General features: G+C 38.8%; 2 protein-coding genes across 2 annotated transcripts; both read left to right on the forward strand.

Annotated features, from left to right (window-relative positions):
• Window positions 1–4971: 4971 nt before the first annotated feature.
• On the forward strand, window positions 4972–9868 carry LOC131846089 (uncharacterized). Its single transcript, XM_059195307.1, has one exon. The coding sequence runs from the start codon at window positions 5251–5253 to the stop codon at window positions 9523–9525; it is 4275 nt and encodes a 1424-aa protein (XP_059051290.1). The 5' UTR covers window positions 4972–5250; the 3' UTR covers window positions 9526–9868.
• Window positions 9869–20241: 10373 nt separating this feature from the next.
• LOC131846088 (uncharacterized) lies at window positions 20242–22743 on the forward strand (the record flags this gene model as incomplete). Its single annotated transcript, XM_059195306.1, has 4 exons — window positions 20242–20416; window positions 21346–21903; window positions 22328–22334; window positions 22560–22743. Coding segments are annotated over exons 1-4 (924 nt in total), but the record flags the coding sequence as incomplete, so codon positions are not given.
• Between the last annotated feature and the right edge of the window lie 3609 nt (window positions 22744–26352).

Genomic DNA, 26352 nt, shown 5'->3' on the forward strand with positions numbered 1-26352 from the left:
TGTTAGGGTAGTAATTGTTATGCTGTTCGTCATGAGGGGAATAATAATCTAACGGGTTGCAATAATACTGAGGTGTGTCGGACTTACCTTCGTACGGAGTGTAGAATAATTCCTCATATGCATATTGTGGAGGTGTCGGTTTGTTAACCGATCGCATAGTGACGTCAGATGTAAGTTGAGTCGGACTTACCTGTTGTTGTGGAACGTTCGGCTGTCTTTGATGGTTATTGTTACTCCTAAAGTTGCCTGAGTTTTGCTTAAAAGTACCGGGGGTTGGTCTATTCTTCCAGGGTAATAATGAATTAACTAACTGTTGCCGTTGTTCCGGGCTGAAATTATTTTGTTGAGGTACATATTGATTAAATGGCATTTGTCGTGAAAAATGTGGCTGCGTTGAAAAATTGAATGATGTACCTACTTGACCATGAAATTGACGTGGAAAATTATTAGGTTTATAATTATCTATTTTTGTAGCTTTTTGCTGTTGGTTTTGGGAATTAAAACTAGAATTATTCTTATAAGTAACTGATTTCGTCTCCTCCTGTCGTGCGGTTACTATTGCAAGTTCCAATGTACCTGGCATCATAATTCTTACGCCTATTGATATATGGAAGTCCAATTGACTGATATATTGCTCAATAGCCATTTTCTCATAGTACGATTTGTCGGTGTGTTGCCCAACCATATACAGAGTATCTAAAAGGTCCCTAATCCTTTTACCGAAGGATTCCGCATCCTCGTTTTTATTCCGACGGATACGTGTGAGCTCTTGCATAACTTGAATCTCGTTCCTAGGTTCTCCTAGACGTGTTAGTAGAACGCGTTTTATATCGGGCCAACTGTTTAATGACTCCTCATAAGCTATCGCGTCAATCGCCGCACCACTAAGGCGACTTTTTATAAGACAAACTATAGCTAGAGAGCCTGCATCCGCTGTTGGGTGGATAAGTCCCATTAAATTATCAACTTCTCTTAAATAAAAGTTTAATCTTTTAGGGTTCCCATCGTATTTGGGCATGAGGTCAGTAATCATCTTATAGTCGGCTGCGAACTCCATTTTAATAATATTTTATATTTATGATAATAACTATATTACTATTAATACGTGTATACACACAGGATTCAATTGATTTTAAATTGACTTGTGAAATCTATAGCGATACGAGCCTATAGACAGATACACATTAAAGTTCACTTATAATTAAATACGAAAGGAAATAGAGCATAGGATGTACTTGGAAAGTAATAGAGTACTCACCAACACAGCATCTTCTGCATCTCCGTTTCGGGTCTCGTCGATCACAGGTCTCCAATTTTCCGGATTCCCGCAAGTCTTCAATATGCCGCCGTTATAGTTCTTATTATGATATCGCGGATAGTTACGATTAGCACCGTTCACTCTAGTTCTCAACACACGAAGAGTCTATTCGCGCGAGGACTTCTATTTACAAAGTCCTAGAGTGCCGCGATCCTACCGACTGCGCCACTTATGTTACGGCGGGCGATATTTGCCTTTTAAAAATATATTTTATTTAATTAAAACAAATGAAATTATTTAAGGTACAAAATGTATAATTATGTCTAATGATCGAACAAGACTACTGTAAAAATATAACAATTAATAATTGGTGTTAGGTGCCGATTCGTGGTAATTTGCTGTTCCTGGTAGCGGTGTCAGCTTATTGTGCCACACACAGCAATTTACCAGGCGTTACGCCATGGTAACTCCGGTTAATCTTTTTAATAGGGAGTTCACTATTAATCTTTTATTTCCGTACCTTTGCTTCAAAATATCCCAAGCTAGTTCATAGTTATTTTCGGTTACTTTCACATGTTTTAGTAGGGCTTCTGCTTCACCAGTGACACTTGACTTTAAATAGTGCAATTTCTGAACCATACTTAACGACGTATTGTTGTGTACTAGAGATACAAACAAATCGTGGTAGCTAATCCAATCTTCATAAATTCCTGTAAATTCAGGAAGAAGGATTCTAGGGAGCTTTACCTGAATTTCAGGCGTCTGAATAGTTGAGGTACTAGACGTTGGCGCTGACAACATATCTCTCAAGTCCCCTTGTAAACATAAGTATAAATCTTCAATTATAAAATATTCCTCATTAACAAAATAGGGTGTGTCGGCGCGTTTCTCTTTAGGTACGCATTTAACTAATTCATGATGTGTAGATTTAAACGTTTGCCAATACTCTTCAATGCACTGTAATCTTGTTTGTATGTATCCCGTAGTTAATCTTGCCTTTGGACATTTTTTTAAGTTTATTTGAGTCTTTTGTAATAAAGTTGCAGTTTCTTCTAATACGCTGAGAAGTTGGGCAGCCGATGTACTCATCTTGATAAAAATTTACTTTAAAAATCCTTTCAATATCTTGTTTTTAAGCCCCGTAATTATAACTTCGTTTGTTTGTTATCACTTGCAACTACGTCGTCAATAATATATCGCTATTATGCATAAATAGCTATAGAAAAAAAAGGTCGACTCTGGAATGCGGGCGCCTATTGTATTCGGAGCGGCCGGTTATCGCTTACTTGATGCGGCTCGAGGACCATATGTTCTTTACAATAGGGTCCGTTTTCGATTGCTTGATTCTGCACTATTTATTTTGCAAAGAATTATAACAATTCCATTCATTCCACAACAGGTTATACTCCACACGAATTACTTTATGGACATACAGCGGCTAGAAACCCATTAGAACTCTACTATAACAAAGAGTTTTACCAAGACTTTGTACTTACACATAGGACAAATGCAGAAGCAGTGCAGCAGTCTGTGGCAGCCAATCTGTCTAAAAATAAAGAACAGGTAATAAACAAGCGAAACCAGGAAGCAGAGGAAATACGTCTGAAGGTAGGTGAAACCGTTTATAAGCAGGTGGCAAAAACAGCAAGAAACGACAAAACAAAACCAGTTTTTAAAGGCCCATATAAAATTATTCATTTACACCCTAACAATGTGGCTGAAATAATAGGTAACCACCCTAATTCCAAATCTATAAGAGTACATTTCAAGTTATTACGAAGACCCCACCTTGTTCCAGGACGATCATCTCCGGAGCCCTCATGCTCACATCAGCAACCACCGTGAAAATCACTCCCATCGATAACTCTAATAGTATACTTTTGCTAAAGCAGGGGTCAGTCCTTAGACAAATAGATACTTTTAACTTAGTATGTGCCTACAACATTAGTTATTTATATACAACTACATTAAAGCTGAGTTCTCTATATGCAAGTACCAAGTTTTATGATGATAAGATAATTCCAGGAGAGTTGCATAAATCGTATACAGATCAAATAGAGTATAAAATACAGATGATACAAAGCAAAATAATAGCTATTATACCCCATAGTAGAGTACGACGCGGAATTTTTAACGGATTAGGTTCTTTAGTAAAAACAGTTACAGGCAATCTAGATTACGATGATGCAGTAAAAATAGAGCAACAAATTTCTAATCTCAATAATAAAATACATTCTATACAAGAAAAATCTATTGTAATAGCTCAAAAGACTATTGCAGAATTTGCGAATCAATTAGATAAGATAAATCAAAATCAAAATAGGTTAAGTTTAATTATACAAAATATAACGCAGCATTCTAATATAGTATTTAGGCAGTTTAGTTTATTACAAGTTCATATACAAATAGATTTTAGTTTACAGTTAATATTAGATAAGCTAATGATCTTAGAAGACGCTATGGCATTTGCACAAATAGGTATCATGCACCCCAGTGTAATAAATACTAAAAACTTAATTATTGAAATGTTAGATATGAAACGTAAATATAGCTTCAATCCCGTGGCACCGATCTATCTAGAAAATATTCACGAAATAGAAAAGTCTATAGAGGTTAAAGCTTATAGTACAGAACAATCATTAAATTTCATTTTAGAAATACCCTCAGTAGAAACAGCTACCTATGACCTTATCCATATGTATTCTATTCCTAACAAAGACAACCTTACCATTATTCCCAAATCCAAATACCTAGTACTTGGAAAGGGAGAGTACACGTACATAGATGAAGATTGTCGCAGCATCACCGAAGACGTACACATCTGCAAGCAGTTGTTACTGAAATCCTTACAAGACGCTGGAGATTGTATCACAGCAACAATAGAACATAAAATCAACCACGAATCTTGTCCATACGCAAAAATGATGATAAAGAAGGGAAAGTTACAAAATATTAGTCCTAGTAGCTGGCTTCTTATCACCAACACTCAAGAGGTCCTGAAAGCAACATGTGGTACTGAAATAACGTATCACACCCTCAACGGAGTACATCTCATCGCAATCCCCAACGAGTGTTACGTGCAAGTTTTAAATAAAACTCTACAAACTCATAGCAATACTGTAACCATTGAAGACATCATTCCATTACCAAAGCAGGAGGCAATAAGAATAAATGAAATTCAAGCAAAAATACAACTAGAAGACATCTCCTTAGACAATATACATGAACTCATAAAAACAGCGCATTATATACAAGATGATGTGGATAATAATGAGACTTTCATATCACTAAAACCAAGTTGGACTACCATCGCCCTATACCTCCTTGGGTTAGGCTATTTGAGCTGGAAATTAATTACATATATAACTACCCGAAGGAAGAAGATGGACGCAGACCAGATTGCTAGACCATCCCCGCAGAAGAACAGCGAGACGCGGTTCTATCTAAAGGAGGGAGGAGTTACCATGGCGTAACGCCTGGTAAATTGCTGTGTGTGGCACAATAAGCTGACACCGCTACCAGGAACAGCAAATTACCACGAATCGGCACCTAACACCAATTATTAATTGTTATATTTTTACAGTAGTCTTGTTCGATCATTAGACATAATTATACAGCTTGTACCTTAAATAATTTCATTTGTTTTAATTAAATAAAATATATTTTTAAAAGGCAAATATCGCCCGCCGTAACATAAGTCCGGGCAAAGAAAAATTAGTACACCAACTGCAAATCAAATTAAATTACTGCTGGATACAACCACAGAATGTTTGAGTAGCTTGCAAAATTTAGACATACCTACCGACTCTTGGGATCCTTTAATTATATTTCTGATCGTACAGAAATTGGACTCAGAGTCGCATAAAGCTTGGGAGGAATATGCATATAAGCACAATTCAAACGACTTACCGTGCTGGAAAGACCTGAAATCATTTTTGGAGTCGAAATTTCGAACCTTAGAACTAACCACACCATTCACAAGTTCAACAATAATGACAAGAGAAAAGACAAAATCATATCATGCTTCTTCAGCACCAGTAAAAATATGCAAAATGTGTAATGGAACTCACACATTAACTAATTGTGAAGAATTCAAAACGCTTCAACCTAATGAAAGAAGTGAGTTCGTAAAGAAAAACAACTTATGCTTCAATTGTTTGGTCCCGGGACATTCTTCATGGAATTGCCGTTTGCAAATGTTCTGTCGTGTGTGCAAGCGTCGTCATCACTCATTGTTACATCTACCAAGAAGTCCCGTGCAACCGGATAATACAGAAATCCATCATAGTCACATCGAAGGAATAGAAGAAGACCCTGAAATAGGTAACGAAACAAATGTAGCAATATCATCACATTTTACAACGCGACGATCAACAGCCTTGCTGGCAACAGCATTGGTACAAGTAAAAGATATTACTGGTCAAGAAACAATATTGCGCGCTTTAATAGATCAAGGGTCGCAGGCAAATTTTATAAGCGAACGAGCAGCACAACAGCTTAAGTTAAAGAGAAAGTCAGCAAGAGGAACAGTCAGTGGAGTGGGAGATACAAGTACCACTATCAGTCAAATGATGGAAGTTGAATTGTGTTCAAGATATGACGTCAAATTCAAGCTCACATTAAACTTTTTTATCATGTCAAAACGACTGACGTCTAATTTGCCAACAAAACATATTGATTCACAAGTCTACTCACACATACAAAACCTCAACTTGGCTGACCCAAACTTCAATCACCCAGGGCGAATAGACATGTTGTTAGGTGTAGAAACATATGCACAAATAGTAATGCAGGATATTATCAAGGGTCCACCAGGATCTCCATGTGCCCAAAATACTAAACTCGGATGGATTCTCTTCGGTGAAGTAAATGAATTTTCTACATCGGAAGAAGTTATAACGATGCACCATCATATTGATTTCGACGATATGCTAAAGGTTCTATGGGAGATTGATCCTGATTCTAAGAATAAGTTAACGCAAGAGGAAGAAACCTGTGAAAGAATGTACAAAGAAACCTACTCTAGAAGTAATGAAGGAAGATATATTGTGGTTTTACCATTTAAAGATGAAACACCAAAATCATGTAACGGAAATACTAGAGATGTAGCTACGCGAAGATTATTTCATTTAGAAAAACGCTTCGAGAGAGAACCGTATTTAAAAACAGAATATATGAAGGTAATGCAAGAATATATTGATTTAAAGCACATGGAACAGGTACCAGTGGAAGAAATAGAAAATAGATCGACATATTTACCGCATCATGCTGTGATAAAGAATACGAGTGAGACCACAAAGACCAGAGTCGTTTTTGACGCCTCATGTAGAGGCACCAATAATATTTCTCTCAACGATGAATTACTGGTAGGACCTCAGTTACAAGAAGATATTCGGTACTTAATAATGAGATGGCGATTAAAAAAGGTGTGTTACGTGGCTGATATTGAAAAAATGTATCGCCAAATATTAGTTTCAAAAAAGAACGTCGACTACCAACGACTTTTATGGCGCAAGAGTACCGCGGATCCCATACAAGATTATCGTTTACTCCGTGTGACATTCGGTACTGCCTCAGCACCTTACCTTGCCGTTAAAACACTACATCAGTTGGCCGAAGACGAAGGTGCATGCTATCCACTCGCGGCTGAAACAATAAAACAAGATTTCTACATGGATGACTTAATGTCTGGACAGGATACTGTAACAGAAGCCGTGGAAGTGGCAAAGAACATTACTAGCATTCTTAGGAAGGGAGGTTTTAACTTACAAAAATGGTCTTCCAATAGTGCCGAGTTTCTGCAACAATTTCAGTCATCAGAGAGAAGTACACATATAAAACTAGATATGAAGGTACATGGAACAATAAGAGCATTAGGACTTACCTGGAACATGGGTGAAGATAAACTAGAGTATCACCATAATTTTCCATCGCCGCCTCCTTCAGCATCTGTAAAAATAACCAAAAGAAATATATTAGGAGAAATACAGCGGCTGTTTGATCCTCTCGGTTGGCTGGCTCCGGCGATGATACCTGCAAAAATTATTATTCAGAGATTGTGGATGGAAGGGGTCTCCTGGGATGATGAAGTGAACCCTGAAATACAAAAGGATTGGGTAAATATAAAACAAAGCTTTGTACATCTTAAGGATATTGAAATAGACCGTTGGGTACACACTACAAAGACAAATATGAACAGTGTAACTATACATGGATACTGTGATGCTTCTACAAAAGCATATGGAGCAGTAGCTTATCTAAGAGTTCTAAACGAAGACGGAAATATTAAAATAACTATCATTGCTGCCAAGGCTCGCGTTGCACCAGTTAAGCCAGTATCCCTGCCACGGCTTGAATTATGCGGCGCAGTTCTGTTATCTAAGTTGTTGAAACAGATCAGTGAAGCGACTCGTATACCTGCTAGTCAAATATATGCATGGACGGATTCCACTATAGTCTTGTCTTGGTTGCGAGGAGATCCGTCGCGTTGGCAAACTTTTGTAAGAAATAGAGTGGTCACCATTTTAGATAATATCGGTAACAAATGGTTTCATGTACAATCTTCGGATAATCCTGCAGACGTTGCTTCTAGGGGTATGTTGTTACCAGAGTTAAAAAATTTTGAGTTATGGTGGCAAGGGCCAGAGTGGCTGAAAGAAATAGAGAGATATAACATAAAGTTAAATAAATCAAATAATTTTACAACTGAACTGGAAAAGAGAGAAAACAAAGTAAATATTCATATCCAAACTACAGATGAAGGTGAACTGGAAATGTGGACTAGACATTTTAAAAATTTTGATACTGTAACTGAACTTTTAAAAGCAATTACAAATTGTAGAAGATTTTTAAATTTTAAAAAGGAAAATATAGATATCACTACAAAAATTACCAAATTAGAATTGGAAATCTCGTTACAAAAATGTATTCGTATAATACAAAGACAAACTTTTGAGGAAGAAATTTTAGATTTAAACCAGAAAAAATATGTTAAGAAGAGAAGCACTGTGAAGTCGTTGAATCCATTTATAGATTCCAATCATATACTCCGAGTGGGCGGCAGAATTAGACACTCAAACCTAGACAATGAAAGGAAGCACCCAATCATTTTAGACAACAAGAATCCTTTGACAACTTTGATTGTTGCCGACGCTCATATACAAACTCTTCATGGAGGAGTTCAACTGATGCTCAACTATATTAGATCGAGGTATTGGATTATAAAGGTGAAAAGATTAGTGAAATCTTACCTCCGTAAATGTTTGATTTGTGCCAAACAGAGTGCATTTTCAAGGCCACAGTTAATGGGAGACTTACCAAAAGAACGCGTGACTCCTGCGCGACCATTCTTACATAGTGGAGTTGACTTCGCAGGTCCCTATGATATTCTCATGTCTAAGGGACGAGGAGCCAAAACTAATAAAGGCTACATCGCCTTATTCATATGTATGGCCACCAAAGCCATACACTTAGAACTCGTTGGCGACTTAACATCTGAAGCTTTTATCGGAGCTTTTCGACGATTTGTTTCACGAAGAGGCAAATGCAGTGACATATGGAGTGACCAAGGACGCAATTTTGTAGGAGCAAACAAAGAACTTATAGAAAGCTGGAAACAGGCTACATTAGAATTTGAAACATCAATTGCAGAAACGTTACTGACAGAGGGCACACAATGGCATTTTATCCCAGCATATAGTCCCAATTTCGGGGGGGCTTGGGAATCAGGGATTAAGTCTCTGAAATATCACCTGAAACGTATACTGACCGCAAATAGAACATTTGAAGAAATGACCACCCTCTTATGCCAAATTGAGGCTTGCCTCAACTCTCGTCCGTTATGCCCAATTGACGACACTGATATAGATAATATGGAGGTGTTAACACCAGGACATTTTTTAATTGGCGAAGCACCGGTTACAGTTCCTTCGCCGAGTCTGAAGGATGTATCCATGAGTAACTTATCACGATGGCGTTTGACTCAAAAGTTACTGAATGATTTTTGGCATAGTTGGCAACAGGAGTACTTATCTAGGCTACAGCAACGCCCGAAGTGGTTAAAAAGAGTAAAGGAATTTGAAAAGGGTCAGATAGTGCTCATAAAGACTGATCATTTACCTCCGGGAAAATGGTCACTTGGACGCATTGTTGATAAACATCCAGGGCCAGACGATATCACCAGAGTATACAGTGTAAAAAGTGGAAATAATATTGTGAAACGGTCAATTAATAAGTTGTGTTTATTGCCTGTAGAAACTAAAGATTGACAATTAGGTAATTTTGGATAAAAAAAAAAAAAAAAAAAATTGTAGAAAATGTCATATTGTGCATGTAATGATGAGACTTTTGTTACTTAATAATATATATGTTTACTGTTCAATCAGATACAAGTCAGTTTATGTAATTTAAGGTATTTCATATTGTTTCGTTATAAAAAAAAGGGGATGATTGTTAATGTTTTAAAAAAGAATTATATAGGATATTAAAAGGTTTAGTGCCCTTTTAGTGGGCGGTATGGTTAGTTTACAGTTAGAAGCTAAGTTCATACTGTCTCGACACCTCGTTGTTTATATTATAAAATGTTCAAACCGTTTAAAGTTAGTTCCAATAAAGAAATAGAAGCAAGCACATGTATTTTAATTCTTTGCAAAATAAATAGTGCAGAATCAAGCAATCGAAAACGGACCCTATTGTAAAGAACAGTACTTAAGATAAGAACGGTCGTCGGCGGGTGCAGCCGACGGCGTCAGCGGGGGCCTCCCTGCCGGGTGAGGCAGGGGGGTGAGTGCCTATTGATATGTGACCCTATATGTAAGATCACTAATCTTATTGAGTGAAAAATGTATACCTAAGCGAACCTACTTGGTGGCGTCGGCGGCGGCTCGGATCGGCGCGTCGCGCATATGCGCGACGCGCCGATCCGAGCCGCCGCCGCTGCCACCAACACCCGCCGACGAGCCGCCGCCACCAACACCCGCCAACGCCTGCTGCCTGCCGCCCGCCGCCGACGCCACCAAGTAGGTTCGCTTAGGTACACATTTTTCACTCAATAAGATTAGTGATCTTACATATTAGGGTCACATATCAATAGGCACTCACCCCCCTGCCTCACCCGGCAGGGAGGCCCCCGCTGACACCGTCGGCTGCACCCGCCGACGACCGTCCTTATCTTAAGTACTGTCTATTGTTTTATTGTATTGTCTTGTTATTGTAGTGTTTTATATTATTATTTCTATTCTTATTCTATTCTTTTGTGTTAATTACCACTGTTTAAAAAATGTCCTTATCAGAGGCCGATATGCCTCTGTTCTTTCAGTTCCTGGAAAAAAAGTGTCCCGGCATCTTAAATGCCTTTATTTAAAGCCGCCAAGCCTGTGCACTTAGTGTACAGCTCGCCCCCCGCGTCCCCAATGACTCAGACTGACACTGACGAATTTGAGGACGACTCCCAACGGTTCCCGCCGCTTCCCCCAACCCAAGCCGACCAGGCCGCAGCAGCAGCATGGAGCAGGACGACTCCGTCGCGGAGCTTGACGCTCCTAGTATGGAGCTCGACGCCATCCGCGACGGCGACGTCCCCTCTCCCATCCCCCCGGTCTCCTCAGACGAGGACGATTTTATCGTTGTTGGCAACAAGCGTGCCAAGAAGACCCAGGGCTCCCAGCCAACCAAAACAAAGCATGCCCACGACGGTACCGCTAAAATCGCCCCCGGTCCGAGTGCACGCAAGTCGCACCCCGAGACCAAAGCCCCGCCCCCCGTCATCATCCAGGACAAAAGTGCCTGGAATACGGTGTCAAATATGCTTAAAAATAAGCACATCAACTTCAGCCATGCTAAGGCTACCACACTAGGGATCAAAGTCACAGTCCCATCATCTGACGACCATCGTCGTCTCACCACCTTCCTGCGAGAGAAAAACATAGGTTATCACACCTATGCTCTCGAGGAAGAGAAAAAGCTCCGCGTTGTAGTACGCGGCTTACCCAAGGAGCTCTCTACAGACTCCATCCTTGAGGACCTTTAGTCCCAAAATTACCCAGCGCACGAGGTACATCGTATGTACCAGTCGCGCTCACGCAACAAGGCCGCTATCCTTGTTCTAGTCATATTGGACTTATCCCCAGAAGGCAAATCAATCTTTGACATAAAGAGCGTTTGCCAATTGTCTTCTCTATCCGTAGAGGCGCCTCGTAAGCTTACCTACCCCGGAGAATGCCACCGTTGTCAGAACTACGGGCACTCTGCCCGTAATTGCTTCGCTCGCCCACGGTGCGTTAAGTGCCTAGGCGATCACGCCACCGCAGATTGCGGCCGTAGGCCCAATACCCCCACGCCCCCCAGTTGCACCCTCTGCCTCACAGAGGGTCACACCGCGAATTACCGCGGTTGTTCACGCGCCCCACGTCCCGCCCAAAAGAAGGCCACCCACACCCAGGGCAACCGTGCTCCGGCACGTGCCCCCGCCAAGGCTCAAACACAACCCGAGCCACTCCTACCCGCCCCTCTGCCTGCTAACAATGCCTGGATTAAACCCCCGGCAATTGTAAGCAAGGTAGCAAGGAGAAAGCCCCGCCCGCCCAATCGGCCCCCCCCCTGCCCAAACACAAACCCGGCCCCAAAACACAGCCCGCGGCCCCCAAGGCCAACGGCAGCGCCCTCGCGCAGGACGTCGCATTGGTCGCTCGCTTAGCCAGCACCATCGACCCTAACGAGATTGCCCTTCTGGCCTCCAAGCTCCGCCTGTATAAGGAGTCGCCCCAAAATAGGCTCGCAGCCGGCTGCGAGCACATCGGCGTACTTACCGCCATCCTCAATTTTAACCTGTAATTATGGGTACTCGAGCTCAGAGAGAAAAGCCTCGGTCCGTTCGAATAGCGTTTTTTAACGCATTCGGATTAAAAAAACAAAAGGAGGAAATCGCCTCCTTTCTCACTGACCACCACGTCGATATTCTCCTCGTGCAGGAGACCCTACTGAAACGTTCAGTCCGCGATCCTAGAATCGCCAATTACAACATAGTTAGGAACGACCGCACCGCCTGTAGAGGCGGCGGTACGCTCATATACTATAAACGGTCCCTACATTGTATACCGCTACAAACACCGCCTCTCACTCATATGGAGGCCTCCGTCTGTCTTCTCGGCATGACCGGCCACCGACCGCTCGCCGTGGCATCCGTCTATCAGCCTCCCGGCAAACTACTGCTGGAAAGCGACCTACGCGCCCTCCTAGATATCAACAGCGCCACCATTCTGGCTGGCGATTTGAATTGTAAACACACCCGCTGGAACTGCCACGTATCCACGACAAACGGCCACAAACTAGACAGACTAGCCGACTCTCTCGAATTCGAGATAATCGCCCCGCTCCGCCCTACTCATTATCCCCATAACGTGAACCACCGACCCGACATACTGGACATGGCACTGCTGAGGAACGTAACCCTACGGGTGAGCTCCCCAGAAGTCCATGCCGAGCTTAACTCGGACCATCGACCGGTAACCCTCCTTCGGGGCCCTCCGCCCGACACGCCACTACCAACCAAAACAATAACAGACTGGCAACGACTCGAGAAATCTCTCGAATCGACCGACACACCGATACTAACCCGTATTCCCGACGTCATAGAGTCCACCGAGGACACTTTCATTGCGATCGACTCGCTTACTAACCACCTGCAGTCGGCAGTCAAGGACTGCTCCAGGGAGGTACCGGCGACGGACGACCGTCGCTGGCAGCTCCCCGATGACGTAAGGAGGTTAATAAGCGATAAGAACGCAGCCACTAGAGCGTACGATCGCTACCCCTCCGAACCGAACCGGGTGCGCCTGCGAGCCTTACAGCGTAGCGTTAAGGAGCACATCGCGCAGATCCGGGACGGCCGGTGGGGCAAGCTCCTAGAAGAGATAACGCCATGCCACACCGCGTACTGGCGCATAGCGAAATCTCTCAAAACCGACCAACAGACAAACGACATGCCTCCGCTAGTCCGACCCGACAACACTATAGCCTTCTTCGACGAAGACAAGGCTGAGTGTCTAGCGTCCAACTTAGAAGCCCAATGCTCCCCCAGCACGCTCCCAGTCGAGGCAGGTCATCTTGAGAAGATAGACACCGAAGTCGAACGCATCGCGTCCACCCCGCCCGCCGAATCCCTCTCACCAGTCACGCTTGATGAGGTCAAAACGCTAGTTAAACAACTACCTATCAAAAAATCACCCGGCTCAGACGGCATATCCAATAGGTTAGTCAAAAGTCTGCCATCCCAACTTTTAGTATTACTCGTCGCTATTTTTAACGCGGCGCTGTCCAACGCTATATTTCCAGACAGCTGGAAAGAAGCCGTGGTCATTGGCATCCCCAAGCCCGGTAAAAATAAATCCGACCCGTCCAGTTATCGTCCTATCAGCCTCCTCAAGGCTATAGGCAAGCTGTACGAGCGACTCCTCCTCGCCCGCCTAAAGGAGTTTATATACTCCAAAGGCCTGCTCATCAACGAGCAGTTTGGCTTCCGAGCCAAACACTCATGCGTCCATCAAGTGCACCGCATCATGGAGCACATTCACAAAAACACCCTGTACTTACTGCCACCAAGTCCCCCAAAGGCGGTACAGGCGTCCTATTTTTCGATGTGGCTAAGGCTTTCGATAAAGTCTGGCACAACGGCTTGATTTACAAGCTTAATCAGTTAGGTGTCCCCGACAGGCTAGTACTCATTGTACGAGATTTCCTGTCGAATCGCTCTTATCGCTACCGTATAAACGGAGCGTTATCCGACCCGCACCCCATACGAGCCGGCGTCCCTCAGGGCGCCGTCCTCTCTCCGATGCTCTACTCGTTGTACACCAACGACATCCCTAAATTCTCCGACTTAAAAGTCTAAATATCGCTGTTTGCCGATGACACGGCTCTCTTTACATCCGCCAAGTCCCGTGCGACAATAGCCAGACGGCTTCAGAAAGCCGTAACGATACTGGGCGAATGGTTCCGTCGGTGACGCATAGAAGTCAATCCCGAAAAAAGTGCAGCAGTGTACTTTAGCAGGGAATTCGACTCTATGAATCACCCGATCGAACTGTTCGGCCAAAGCATCCGGTCGAAAACGAAATACCTCGGCGTCACCCTAGATAGGAAACTAACGTTTCGTCCTCACATCAAGCGTGTCCGCGACCGAGCCGCCTTTATACTAGGGCGACTCTATCCTTTTATTAACAAGCACAGTAAAATGTCGCTTCGCAACAAGCTGACATTATACAAGGCTTGCATCCGTCCCATCATGACTTACGCTAGTCCCGTATTCGCCCACATACCCTACTGTTTAATCAACAGACTACAGATCATACAGAATAGGTTTCTGCGTCGAGCCACCGGTGCACCGTGGTTCGTTCTGTTATACCCGAGCCCAGTACAGAGAAAATGCTGAGCCTGAATAATTATCGCTTAACATCGTTATATAAAAACAGTTTAGACTGTTAGTCAAATCAGTCCGCGTCGATAACTCATTTCACTTGCACCTACATAGCTTGGGATAAGTTTGTTAATATAATAACTTGTGAAACCACATTTTCGAAATAAACTATCTGAAATCAAGTGACTTTTGTGTTGTGTTTTAAAAAGGTTTTTTTTTTTTAAAAACCCAAACGGGGTCTGCCGCCTAACATTGGTGTCAGAAGTGGGATGCTGTGAAAAGATCTCAGGCAGAGATTCACAGCATCAATCGGACTGATACCCCGTAACGAATTTGGCCGACTGTTAGTCTCCACCCCTCGTGTGTGAGCCAGCGCCCCGCAACCACGTCACCCGGGTCGACAGTAAGCCTCAGATCATAAAATCTGAGCCTGCACCCCAACGCTTCAGAAGTTCAGCACTACACCCTGTTTACCAAGACCTGGGACCACATCGATCACCGGCTGCCAGGTCCATTGCAACATCGTGCTCGTATACCCAGAGCCATACAACACCACGTGTGACGGACTCCACGTGTCACCAGATCAGAAGATATGATAATCATCATAACCCTCCTGTAAGTGCTTTGTGATACTATTATGTCTATATCAGTGAAGTGCCAGTTTAGTGATAATCTCGTAATTCAAACCGAACATTACTATTATTAATACTAGATTCTATATAACTGAAACATTTATCTAATATAACCTTATAAAATGGCCACTAAATCGGAGGCCAGTGAGAAAGCAGAGAGGGTGACACTGAGCGTATTAACGAAATTCATAAAGGCCTAAAGCGGCGATCGTGAGTCCCTCCCTGCTTTCCTCACAAATTGTGAGAGTGCAATTTCTTTAGCTGCCCCTGAGCAACAGAATATATTATGCAAGTATATAATATCACAATTAGAAAGCAAAGCCCAAACGGCTTGTAGTCTTAAGACATTTAAAAACTGGTTAGAATTGAAAGATTTCTTAAGGGTCACGTTCGGCGAGAAAAAGCACTCCACACATTTACTAATCGAACTCCAGGGTTGTAAACAATTACCATCTGAGACTGTAACTCAGTACTCTCTCCGAATCGAAGCCTGTTTAACAAAAATTCAATCGGACATATACTATTCCTGTACTAACAACGACGAGTTACCTGGTAGAGTGGCTGCTATGGAAGAATTAACTTTAAATACATTTATGCTAGGTCTTAATCCTAACTTTAGTTACATTGTGCGGTGTAGGAATCCCAAAACTCTAGGTAAGGCGATTATGCAAGCTACGGAGGAAGAGAAATTATATAATTTAACAAGAGCATTCAACAAAACGCCTAAATATTGCTCTCATTGTAAAAAACAAGGTCATGTAGTTTCAGAGTGCTATTTCAAAAATAGGGATACCAGGATATCCCCATCTTACAAAACTCATCACGTTAATAATTCAAATAGCTATAATTTACCTAAACCTATTTCATGTGCATATTGTAAACATATAGGCCACAGCATTAATGAATGTCGCAAGAGACAGTACAATATGCAGCGTCGCCAGAATGAAGACCAAACGCAACGCGATACGGATTCCCAGGCAGGTGTCAGGCACTATCCTGGACCCGCGCGTGGGAATGTGTCCGGTAACACAAATGCAGTTAATTATTGCGAAATCGATAACGAAAATACTTCAAGTGAAAATTTAAACTAAAATGGACTTCGGTTCCGTGCCGATCGAATTCCTATCATAGCAAGGGCACTACTAAATCTTATACTATATCTCAAAAACCACTGAATCTTACAAATACTAAATCTTTTACTACATCTAAAAAACCACTGAATCTTACAAATACTAAATCTTTTACTACATCTAAAAAACCACTGAATCTTACAAATACTAAATCTTTTACTACATCTAAAAAACCACTGAATCTTACAAATACTAAATCTTTTACTACATCTCAAAAACCACTGAATCTTACAAATACTAAACCTTTTACTACATCTCAAAAACCACTGAATCTTACAAATACTAAATCTTTTACTACATCTCAAAAACCACTGAATCCTATCAATACTAAATTTTTTACTACACCTCGAAACCCACTGAATCTTATAAATACTAAATCTTTTACTAAAACCCAAAACTCACAGAATCTTATGAACGCTGAACCTTATACAAAATCCTATACCAAATCTCAAGAACCGCTGAATCTTACATACACTGAATCCCATACGAAATCTCATTACAAATCTGAAAAACCACTGAATCCTACGAATTCTAAACTTTGTAAAAATTCATATACTACGCGTCGCTCTGAATCTTATACTAATCCCCAAATATCATCGAATCGTACACGAACCTACGCTGAAATCTGTGCCAATTCACACTCATTAAAATTACCAAATCCTCTGACTAATACATCTTACACAAAACCTTCTACCATATCTGAATCTTATTTAAATAAAGAAAGTACCAAATCTTGCACTGACCTCACCAATAGACTGAGTAAAACTCAAAATCTAATAAATAAAAACCCTATAACTATTTCCGAGATTACAAGGCCACAAAACTTAACTAATATGGACTCGCTTAAACAAATTTGTAATACTAAATCTCACGAATATTCCGATGAAACTAAACCAATACCCATGTACGAAATAATTATTAATAAAATAACCTTGCCTCATACTTATTTACAATCAACTTATTCTGATAAACCTTTATGTTTCCTCATCGACACCGGTGCGAGTGTCAGTATTATCAAACAATCAAGCCTAAATAAGCAACCTGAACTTTCACGCGAAATTATAAAATTAAAAGGTATAAATTACACTGAATCCTATTGTAAAACTCTAGGCACATTTCAAATGGATTTTATTTTAACCGATTCCCTTAGTATTACCTACAAATTACATGTAATAAAAAATGATATAAACCTGGAATATGACGGTATTATCGGCAGTGATTTTCTAGGATATTACAAGGTCAATATTGATTACTATTCTAACTCTATGTGTTTACGAGAACAAATACTACCTATTAATTTCAAACAACCGAGCTATATTATACCGGCGCGAAGCGAAGCCGTGATTGAATGCACTGTATCAAATGACTCATCACAGTTACCAAATCTACGTGAAGCTCTCGTACTAGACCATACTATTTCGGAAGGTGTCTATGTTTCTAATTGTATAGTAACACTTAAACTTAACAATCGCGTAAATGTCTCCATTTTAAATACCACTGAATCTGACATCCAAATAAAAAACTACTCTGTTTCCCTTACTCCATTAGACGAAACTCTATCTAAACCTCTAGAATCATCTACAAATATCTACAACATACAGACATCTGACATCACCTACTCTGATAGGATAGATAAAGTACTAAGTCAGATTAGACACACTCATTTAAATTCCGAAGAAAAAGATATTTTACTCGATTGCTGCGCACAATACGCAGACATATTTTACCTCGATAAACTAACCGCAACTAATGCCTTAAAACATTCTATTAATACTGGGAATGCTCCCCCTATTCATGTTAAAGCTTACCGCTTCCCCGAATGCCACAAGGACGAGGTAGAAACTCAAATAAAAAAAATGTTAGAACAAAATATCATTAAACCATCGGTTTCCCCTTGGAATGCCCCTGTCTGGTTTGTCTCAAAAAAGATAGATGCCTCTGGAAAACGTAAATGGCGAATTGTAATCGATTACAGACGTCTAAATGACGTCACTGTCAATGAAATATATCCAATTCCTCTTATAACTGACATATTAGATCAACTTGGTCATTCTAAATATTTTACAACGCTAGATCTCGCGAGTGGATTTCATCAGATATTTTTAAATCCTGAAGATGCCGAAAAAACAGGTTTTACAGTAACCACTAACAAAACGTCCGGACATTTTGAATTTAACCGAATGCCCTTCGGGTTGAAAAACGCACCCAGTACCTTCCAACGGCTTATGAATACCGTCCTTTCTGGCCTTCAAGGTCTACACTGTTATATCTATTTAGACGACTGTATCTTATATAGTTTTGACCTCGAGTCACATATACAAAAATTAAAGTTAGTCTTCGACAGATTCCGTCAATTTAATTTGAAATTACAGCCCGATAAATGCGAGTTTTTACGCCGCGAAGTTTCATATTTGGGTCATATCATCACCGATAAAGGTATCTCTCGAATCCCGATAAAGTCAAGGCTGTCACTACTTATCCAACCCCTAAAAATCCTAAGGAGATTAAATCATTCCTTGGCCTAGTCGGTTATTATCGACGTTTTATAGAAAATTTCTCGAAAATCACTAAACCTCTTACTCTATTATTGAAAAAAGATGTCGAATTTCACTGGACTACAGAACAAGAACAAGCTTTCAATCTATTAAAAGAAAAACTCACTTCCGCACCCTTGCTCCAGTATCCTAATTTTAATGAGCCATTTATATTGACGACTGATTCATCCAACTATGCCGTAGGAGCGGTTCTATCCCAAGGGATCGTAGGTCAGGATAAACCCATTGCTTACGCTTCCCGTACTTTAAACAAAGCGGAAGGAAACTACTCCACACGGAGAAAGAACTTCTTGCCATTATATTCGGTGTGAAGACATTCCGCCCCTATCTATATGGACATAAGTTCAAGGTCATTACAGACCATCGACCACTAGTGTGGTTATTTAATGTTAAAGACCCTGGCAGTAGACTAATTCGCTGGCGTCTCAAATTAGAAGAATACGATTACGAAATTATATATAAACAGGGCCGCCTAAATTCCAATGCCGATGCACTGTCTCGAATTCCTATGCACGCGCTGAATTCTGCAAATAAATTACACAAAGATACTTACGAAAAATATTTTAAACTACAATTTACAAATTCTACTTCCAATAATACTGAAATCGAAGAACGCTCCGAAAGTCTACATTCTTCTAAACTAAATTTAATTGCATGTCCCACATCTTTAGATTTTGATAATTCGATGCCATACTGTCGACAAATATTATCTCAAATAGAGAACAGCGATGACGTGTTAGCAGCTGAACGCGAAGTTCACACGGTGCACTCGATTAAATATAATAATAAAACGTACTATTTCTTATATACAAAAGTTCATCATTATGAGGAAACTCCTTATCGCATTATTTATAATTTATTAATGAAACTTAGAGACGAAATTTTATGCGAAAATATCGGTGCCACTGAACTTGCTATATCAGATTTCACTGAACCTTTTTCTAAACTATCTTATACTAAAATCTATAATATATAAAGCTTCTATAATATAATTGCATTCGTGTTTCATAATACCAACTTAAAAATACATATATATAAAAACACGCTCATATACCCATCTCCGCCCGAAATCTCCAAAATCCTCCAAGAGAATCATGGTACTCCTATTGCTGGGCACCCCGGCATTAAAAGAATGCTAAATCGTATAAAAAACAAATATTACTGGAAATCAATGCGATCTGACATAGAACAATTTGTAAAATCTTGCCAAGTCTGTCAACTAAATAAGCCTTTGAGATGCAGTAATAAGGTTCCAATGGAAATAACATCCACTAGTACCAAACCCTTCGAGAGACTCGCCCTCGATATAGTAGGAACTCTACCCGAATCCGGTATCCAAAAATTTAAATACATACTAACTTTACAAGACGACTTAACTAAATTCTCTAGTGCTTATCCCATGATTACCTCCACTACAGAAGAAATTGCTGGTAACCTTGTACATTTTATGTCCCTCTTCGGATTCCCCAAAACTATTTTAACCGATCAAGGCACTCCCTTTACATCTGAACTATTCAAACAAGTTACCAATATTTGTAAAATAAAATCTATATTTTCCACACCGTATCATCCCCAAACAAATGGTGCCCTTGAACGTAGCCATGCTACACTGAAAGAATACTTAAAGTCTTTCGTTGACGAAAACCAAAATGATTGGCACTGCTATTTATTCACAGCTATACTAGCTTATAATACCAGTCCCCATACAACGACTCAATTTACACCATTCGAACTACTCTACGGACACAAACCTTCAATACCAAGTTCGTTATACGAAACCAACGATAATAATACATATCAGGAGTATATAAGAGCCCTCCAATATCGCATGAAACTATCTCGAAAAAAGGCTATAGAATATATAGAGGGAAGTAAACTATCTTCGAAAAATTATTATGACAGATCATCCCGAATTACTAATTATAAAATCGGAGATATGGTATACCTAAAACACCATCATCGCCTACGCAAGGCCCTATCACCAATATGGAAGGGCCCTTACAAAATAATTAAACTAAACGGCAGTCACAACGTGACGTTATCAGTAGAGCGTAGATACATAAAGTACCATGTAAATGAAATCAAACCGGCTCATCCTTAAAGTAACAAATTCTTCTTTATTATTTCAGGCTGTGGCCTCCAATTTGCCACACAGAAGCGGTAATAAACCCAATCATTCATAGTCCAGGAATATACTTCGATGCACAGAATCCAGTTTATTTTTATAATGACTATTGGAAAATAATAACCCACGTAGACATAGTATCCATTCAACCTCGTCTAAAATAATTAACTAAATATGTAGACGACACATTTAATGTGTGTATACGAGCACAGCTCTTTAAACCTTAAATCGTAGATTGTAACGATATACTGAACCCCGTTAAAGTTTTATTGAGATCAAATGCTATTAAATTTCAATCCTTATCGCATATTGTATCTACTAATTCATCAATCAGAATAAACAAGTGGTCACTTGAGTTCGGCGGCGAAATTCTTAAATTCTTTTTCGGTACTCTGGATGCTGACGACGCTAGAAAGTATGATGCCGCGATCTCAACATGTCAACAAGACGAGACACAAATACTCAATCTCATGAAAGATAACATACACGTTGTCCAATCGTCAATAAATGCTTTCAATTCATCTATATATAAACTCAATGATAACGAAGAAAAGCTAAATCATCAAATAAATTTAATGAACAGCATGTTCTCAAATTACTCTAATTATAATAATGCACTCGAAAACGTATTTAGATTGAATAGCTACATTAATATAATCGAAAGCTCTCTATTAACATTATCAAATATCCTTGATTCTATTCTTAATTCTATCCTATTTTCTAAAATTAATATTCTACATCCTTCTGTAATAAGTCCCATGAACTTATTAACAGAATTGGAAAAACACTCCGGTTCCATAAATAAAAAATTAGATTTCTAACTAATATTAATTTAGAATCTATTCGTCATAATCACATAAATTAGATAACTTAGAAAAGGAAATCAATAAAATACAAGATCAACTCTCTCATTAACATTATCAAATCTCCTTGATTCTATTTTATAAATGCATCCCATTTTCTAAAATTAATATTCTACATCCTTCTGTAATAAGTCCCTACCAAACTTATTAACTGTAACGGATGAAAACTGAGTTACAGTTCCATAAATAAAAAATTAGATTGTAATAACTTAACATAATAATATTCACACAATAGTCGACATATCTAAACTAATTTTCTACAATATATAATCCAACAAAATCGACTACTTACTGATGTAAACTTAAAATTGCCTCTTATCTCTAATTATAAATGTAATATAATGCACACATAGATATATGGCAAAATATTAATAATATCAACATTTGCTTTAATTCAACCTACTAAATCATATTTAGCCGTAACGAAATTAAAGACTGAGTTACAGTTCTTTCGATGACATAAATAATTGTGTCGCCTTTTGTAAAACTATATTTCATATTAACGCCTAGTTCCACATTTTCTACAATATATAATCAATTTTGAATTTATTTATTTTTTATTACATTAAACGATTGTTGTAAAAGTGACATATTCAATGACTCCGTGCATCTATTATCACCGATCTCTCTAACTAATATTAATTTAGAATCTCTTCGTCATGCCTCACATAAATTAGATAACTTAGAAAAGGAAATCAATAAAATACAAGATCAACCTCACATAATTAAATATGGCTCTTATTACTCAACCTTTACATATATTTTAATTGTAACAATGTTTTTCTCCTGTATTTATAAATTATTTCGTTTTTATAAAAATAAAAGAAATCAACAACGTGCATCAGATAATTGTTGCATACAAATATTTAATCATTGTTGTACTCAAACTATTGATTCTAAATCAAATCAAAGCATAGAATTGAATGAAATGTCAAACGACCAGTTATCTATAAGGTCTGCACCAGATTATCAGAGCTATCAAAGAGGTATCCTCACTACACGCAAGGCAGCCTCTAGCAGAAATATTCTTAACAATTAAGTTTAATATATTTTAAGTTCAATATTGAATTAAGTTTAGATATGTAATGTTTAAAGAATTTTATAATTAAATATTAGTTTGTATTTTTAATACTTGTTCTAGAATACTATCTATAAGAATTGACTCTGTCTATAGTTTTAATAACCATTATTTTGTATAACTCATTTTAACATTCTTTATTGTTTTGTAATTTCGTTATATAACATTATCCTTATTGATGACTTACTTTATAATTAATGATTATCCATATTTTGTAAAACAAATTTATCCCATTTCGTCTTTAACTTCGATCATCTCAAGAGATGACCTTCGTCTTAAGGAGGGAGGTGTTATGCCCGAGCCCAGTACAAAGAAAATGCTGAGCCTGAATAATTCCTTTATTTACATCGTTATATAAAAACAGTTTAGATAGTTAGTAACATTAGTCCGCGTCGATAACTCATTTCACTTGCACCTACATAGTTTGGGATAAGTTTGTTAATATAATAACTTGTGAAACCACATTTTCGAAATAAACTATCTGAAATCAAGTGACTTTTGTGATGTGTTTTAAAAAGGTTTTTTTTTTAAACCCAAACGGGGTCAGCCGCCTAACAGTTCGTCACATGGTTACTTGATCTCTTTGGTGAATTTTATGTATGTATATCTATATAGTTACAGCTTACATCATTAGGAGGGCTTGCTAGCATCATTATCATTAATAAAAACAGTATAAAATAAAGTCACCGTCACTGGCCATCCCTATGTATGCTTAAAATTTTAAAACTACGCTATACTAACAGATTATGAAGCGTTTTTTAATAGATAGAGTGATACTAGAGGATCGGAGATCGATATTACGACGGCCTGAGCCGAGGTTCGAACCCCTAGCGGTGCCCTCAGATTAAAATCGTATCCATCAGGCGGGTTTAGAATACCATCTGCACTTGCCTCCTGGTCCAGTGACTAGACAGCTGCGGCCAACAGCATTAGAGTAGTCCGAAAAAAAAAGGATGGTTTATATATAAAATACATGTACACCCAGGCGATGCCGGGGCGAGTAGCTAGTATTTTATAAAAAAAATATACGAGAATATTGGTTTTTTGACAACCCTAGCTATGAGCTATAAAAAAGCTTTACATATGCAACAGTACCGGACTTTGTATGGGAAAATTACCATTATAGAACGATGGGAAGATATGATTGATTACGAGACAGCAGTTGCTGCGTCCGCAACTTTGTTCGTGTTTTGACAATTGAATAAACCAATATCCCTTGAGGGAAAGGGGGTTATTATGAAATATTAATTTTATATTCAGTTTATAAACAATTAGCACTGTGTTTGAAATTTCAAATTGTTACGTAACACAATTTTTTTGACCATAATTTCATGAGTTTAATAAAAACAGTCTGCCAATAGAAAAGAACGCAAGAACTAAGAAAGAGAAAGAACCAAATGTGTACTGTTTTTAAACTATTGAGCAATGAGTTAAAAGGTTTTCTTGCTTGGACACCTTCAACAAACACACTGACAGATGGAGATTAACCAGATTCATTGATATTACTAGGAACAGACATATTTTATTTTGGTTTGTTTTGTTTAGTAACAGGTTGACCTCCATTCGGTTATCTCGGAAAACCGTTTTACTCGTGGTAAATTTACCATGGGCTTATTATATTGACTATATGCTCATTCTGTTATCCTCCATTGGTGCCCCGCTTGAGTATACCGTTAGCACAGACGGATGTACCATTCCAAAATCGTTACTAATAGCAATGTACCATGTCAGGTCGACCTCCTTGTGGTTCCTCCTGGAAACCATTGTGACAAATTCTTGGTCAATTTGTCACGATGTGCTAACTGACCTGACCTCATGCTCATCTTATCATCCTCCACTGGTGCCCTGCCAGCGTAAACCGTTAGCACATGTGGGTGCAGCATTCCATTGTCATCCGTAAAAGAGAAAAATATCTTTAATAATATTACAGATGTGAAAGTAGGAATGTTTGTTAGGCTTTCACGCAAAAACTACAGAAGCGATCATCATGAAATTTTGTACACATGTTCTTGGAGGCATTAGAATGAACATATATTTAAAAAAAAAAAACAAATATTTTTTATAAAAACCAAAAACATAAAATATTAAGATTTTGACAAATTCTTGCTACTAGCTAGCTACTGGTGAAGTTATTTAATGGATTCAATGCGAGCGAAGCCGCGGGTAATAGCGAGTCATCTATAAAAGACTATATCTACCCGCATTGAATGTAAGTAACATTCGTCATATTACTTGTTGTTAACATTATTCGTGCGAATCCGGGGCGTTTCACTAGCATGTTACGTAAGGTTACTTAAATTGAAAAATTTATTGCAAAAGTTATTTGCTCTTCAAATGTCTGTAACACGTCATATCTCAATTAATCGACTAATTTTAAAGTTATTTACAGTTAATATTATTTACTTTGTTAAAATTGAACAGTCTACAAAGTTTTAAATATAACAATAAACAATATACTATTTTAAATTAAGTTTAAATACCGTTTATTTCAATTTAATTTCAAACAGTCATCGTCGATCCTCGGTGGTTTAGTGGTTTAGTATACTGCCTCATTTTGGATGGTCGCTGGTTCTGGGGCATTTATAGTCGTATAACCTATATGACTATAAATGCCCCAGTGACCATTTACCATCTGACTGTTTGACTTTCAATTACATAATCTATACATATAAATAAAATTGGAGCGTCTGTTTGTAATATTGAAATAACCGTTTTTTACTACATGCATATGAATATAAATATGGTACATACACCAAAAAGCATTTTATTCAATTTTTGTCTGTCTGTCTGATTGTTTGTTCCGGTTAATTTCTGAAATAGCTGGACCGATTTTGACGGGACTTTTATTGGCAGGTAGCTGATGTAATAAGGAGTAACTTAGGCTACTTTTATTTTAGAAAAATAAAGTTAAATTCCACGCGGACGATGTCGCGGGAACAGCTAGTTAAATATAAAATGTATGCGCATAAAAATACCGTTCAATTGTGATTTTACCATACTACTGTTTTAGCAGCTACTAGAAATTATGAAAGTATATTCAAATTCAAATTTCATTTATTCATGTAGGACATTTTATCCGCTTATGAACGTCAAGTTTTTACAGTATAATTTTTTTCCCTACCGTCAATTCAAACAAACTATTATTTTATATACATTCCATAAAATACACAAAACAGCTCCTCGTACGGTTCATAAATCGTGAATTCAGTTTAATATTTCAATGAACATGAATAATGTATGTTCATGTATCGTAAATACATACAATTGGGAATTTACAGCTGCGGTTGGCTGGCCGGCGAC

This window comes from Achroia grisella, unplaced genomic scaffold, assembly GCF_030625045.1.
Source record: "Achroia grisella isolate CSIRO2021 unplaced genomic scaffold, CSIRO_AGI_Agris_v1 utg4986, whole genome shotgun sequence".
Taxonomy (NCBI): domain Eukaryota; kingdom Metazoa; phylum Arthropoda; class Insecta; order Lepidoptera; family Pyralidae; genus Achroia; species Achroia grisella.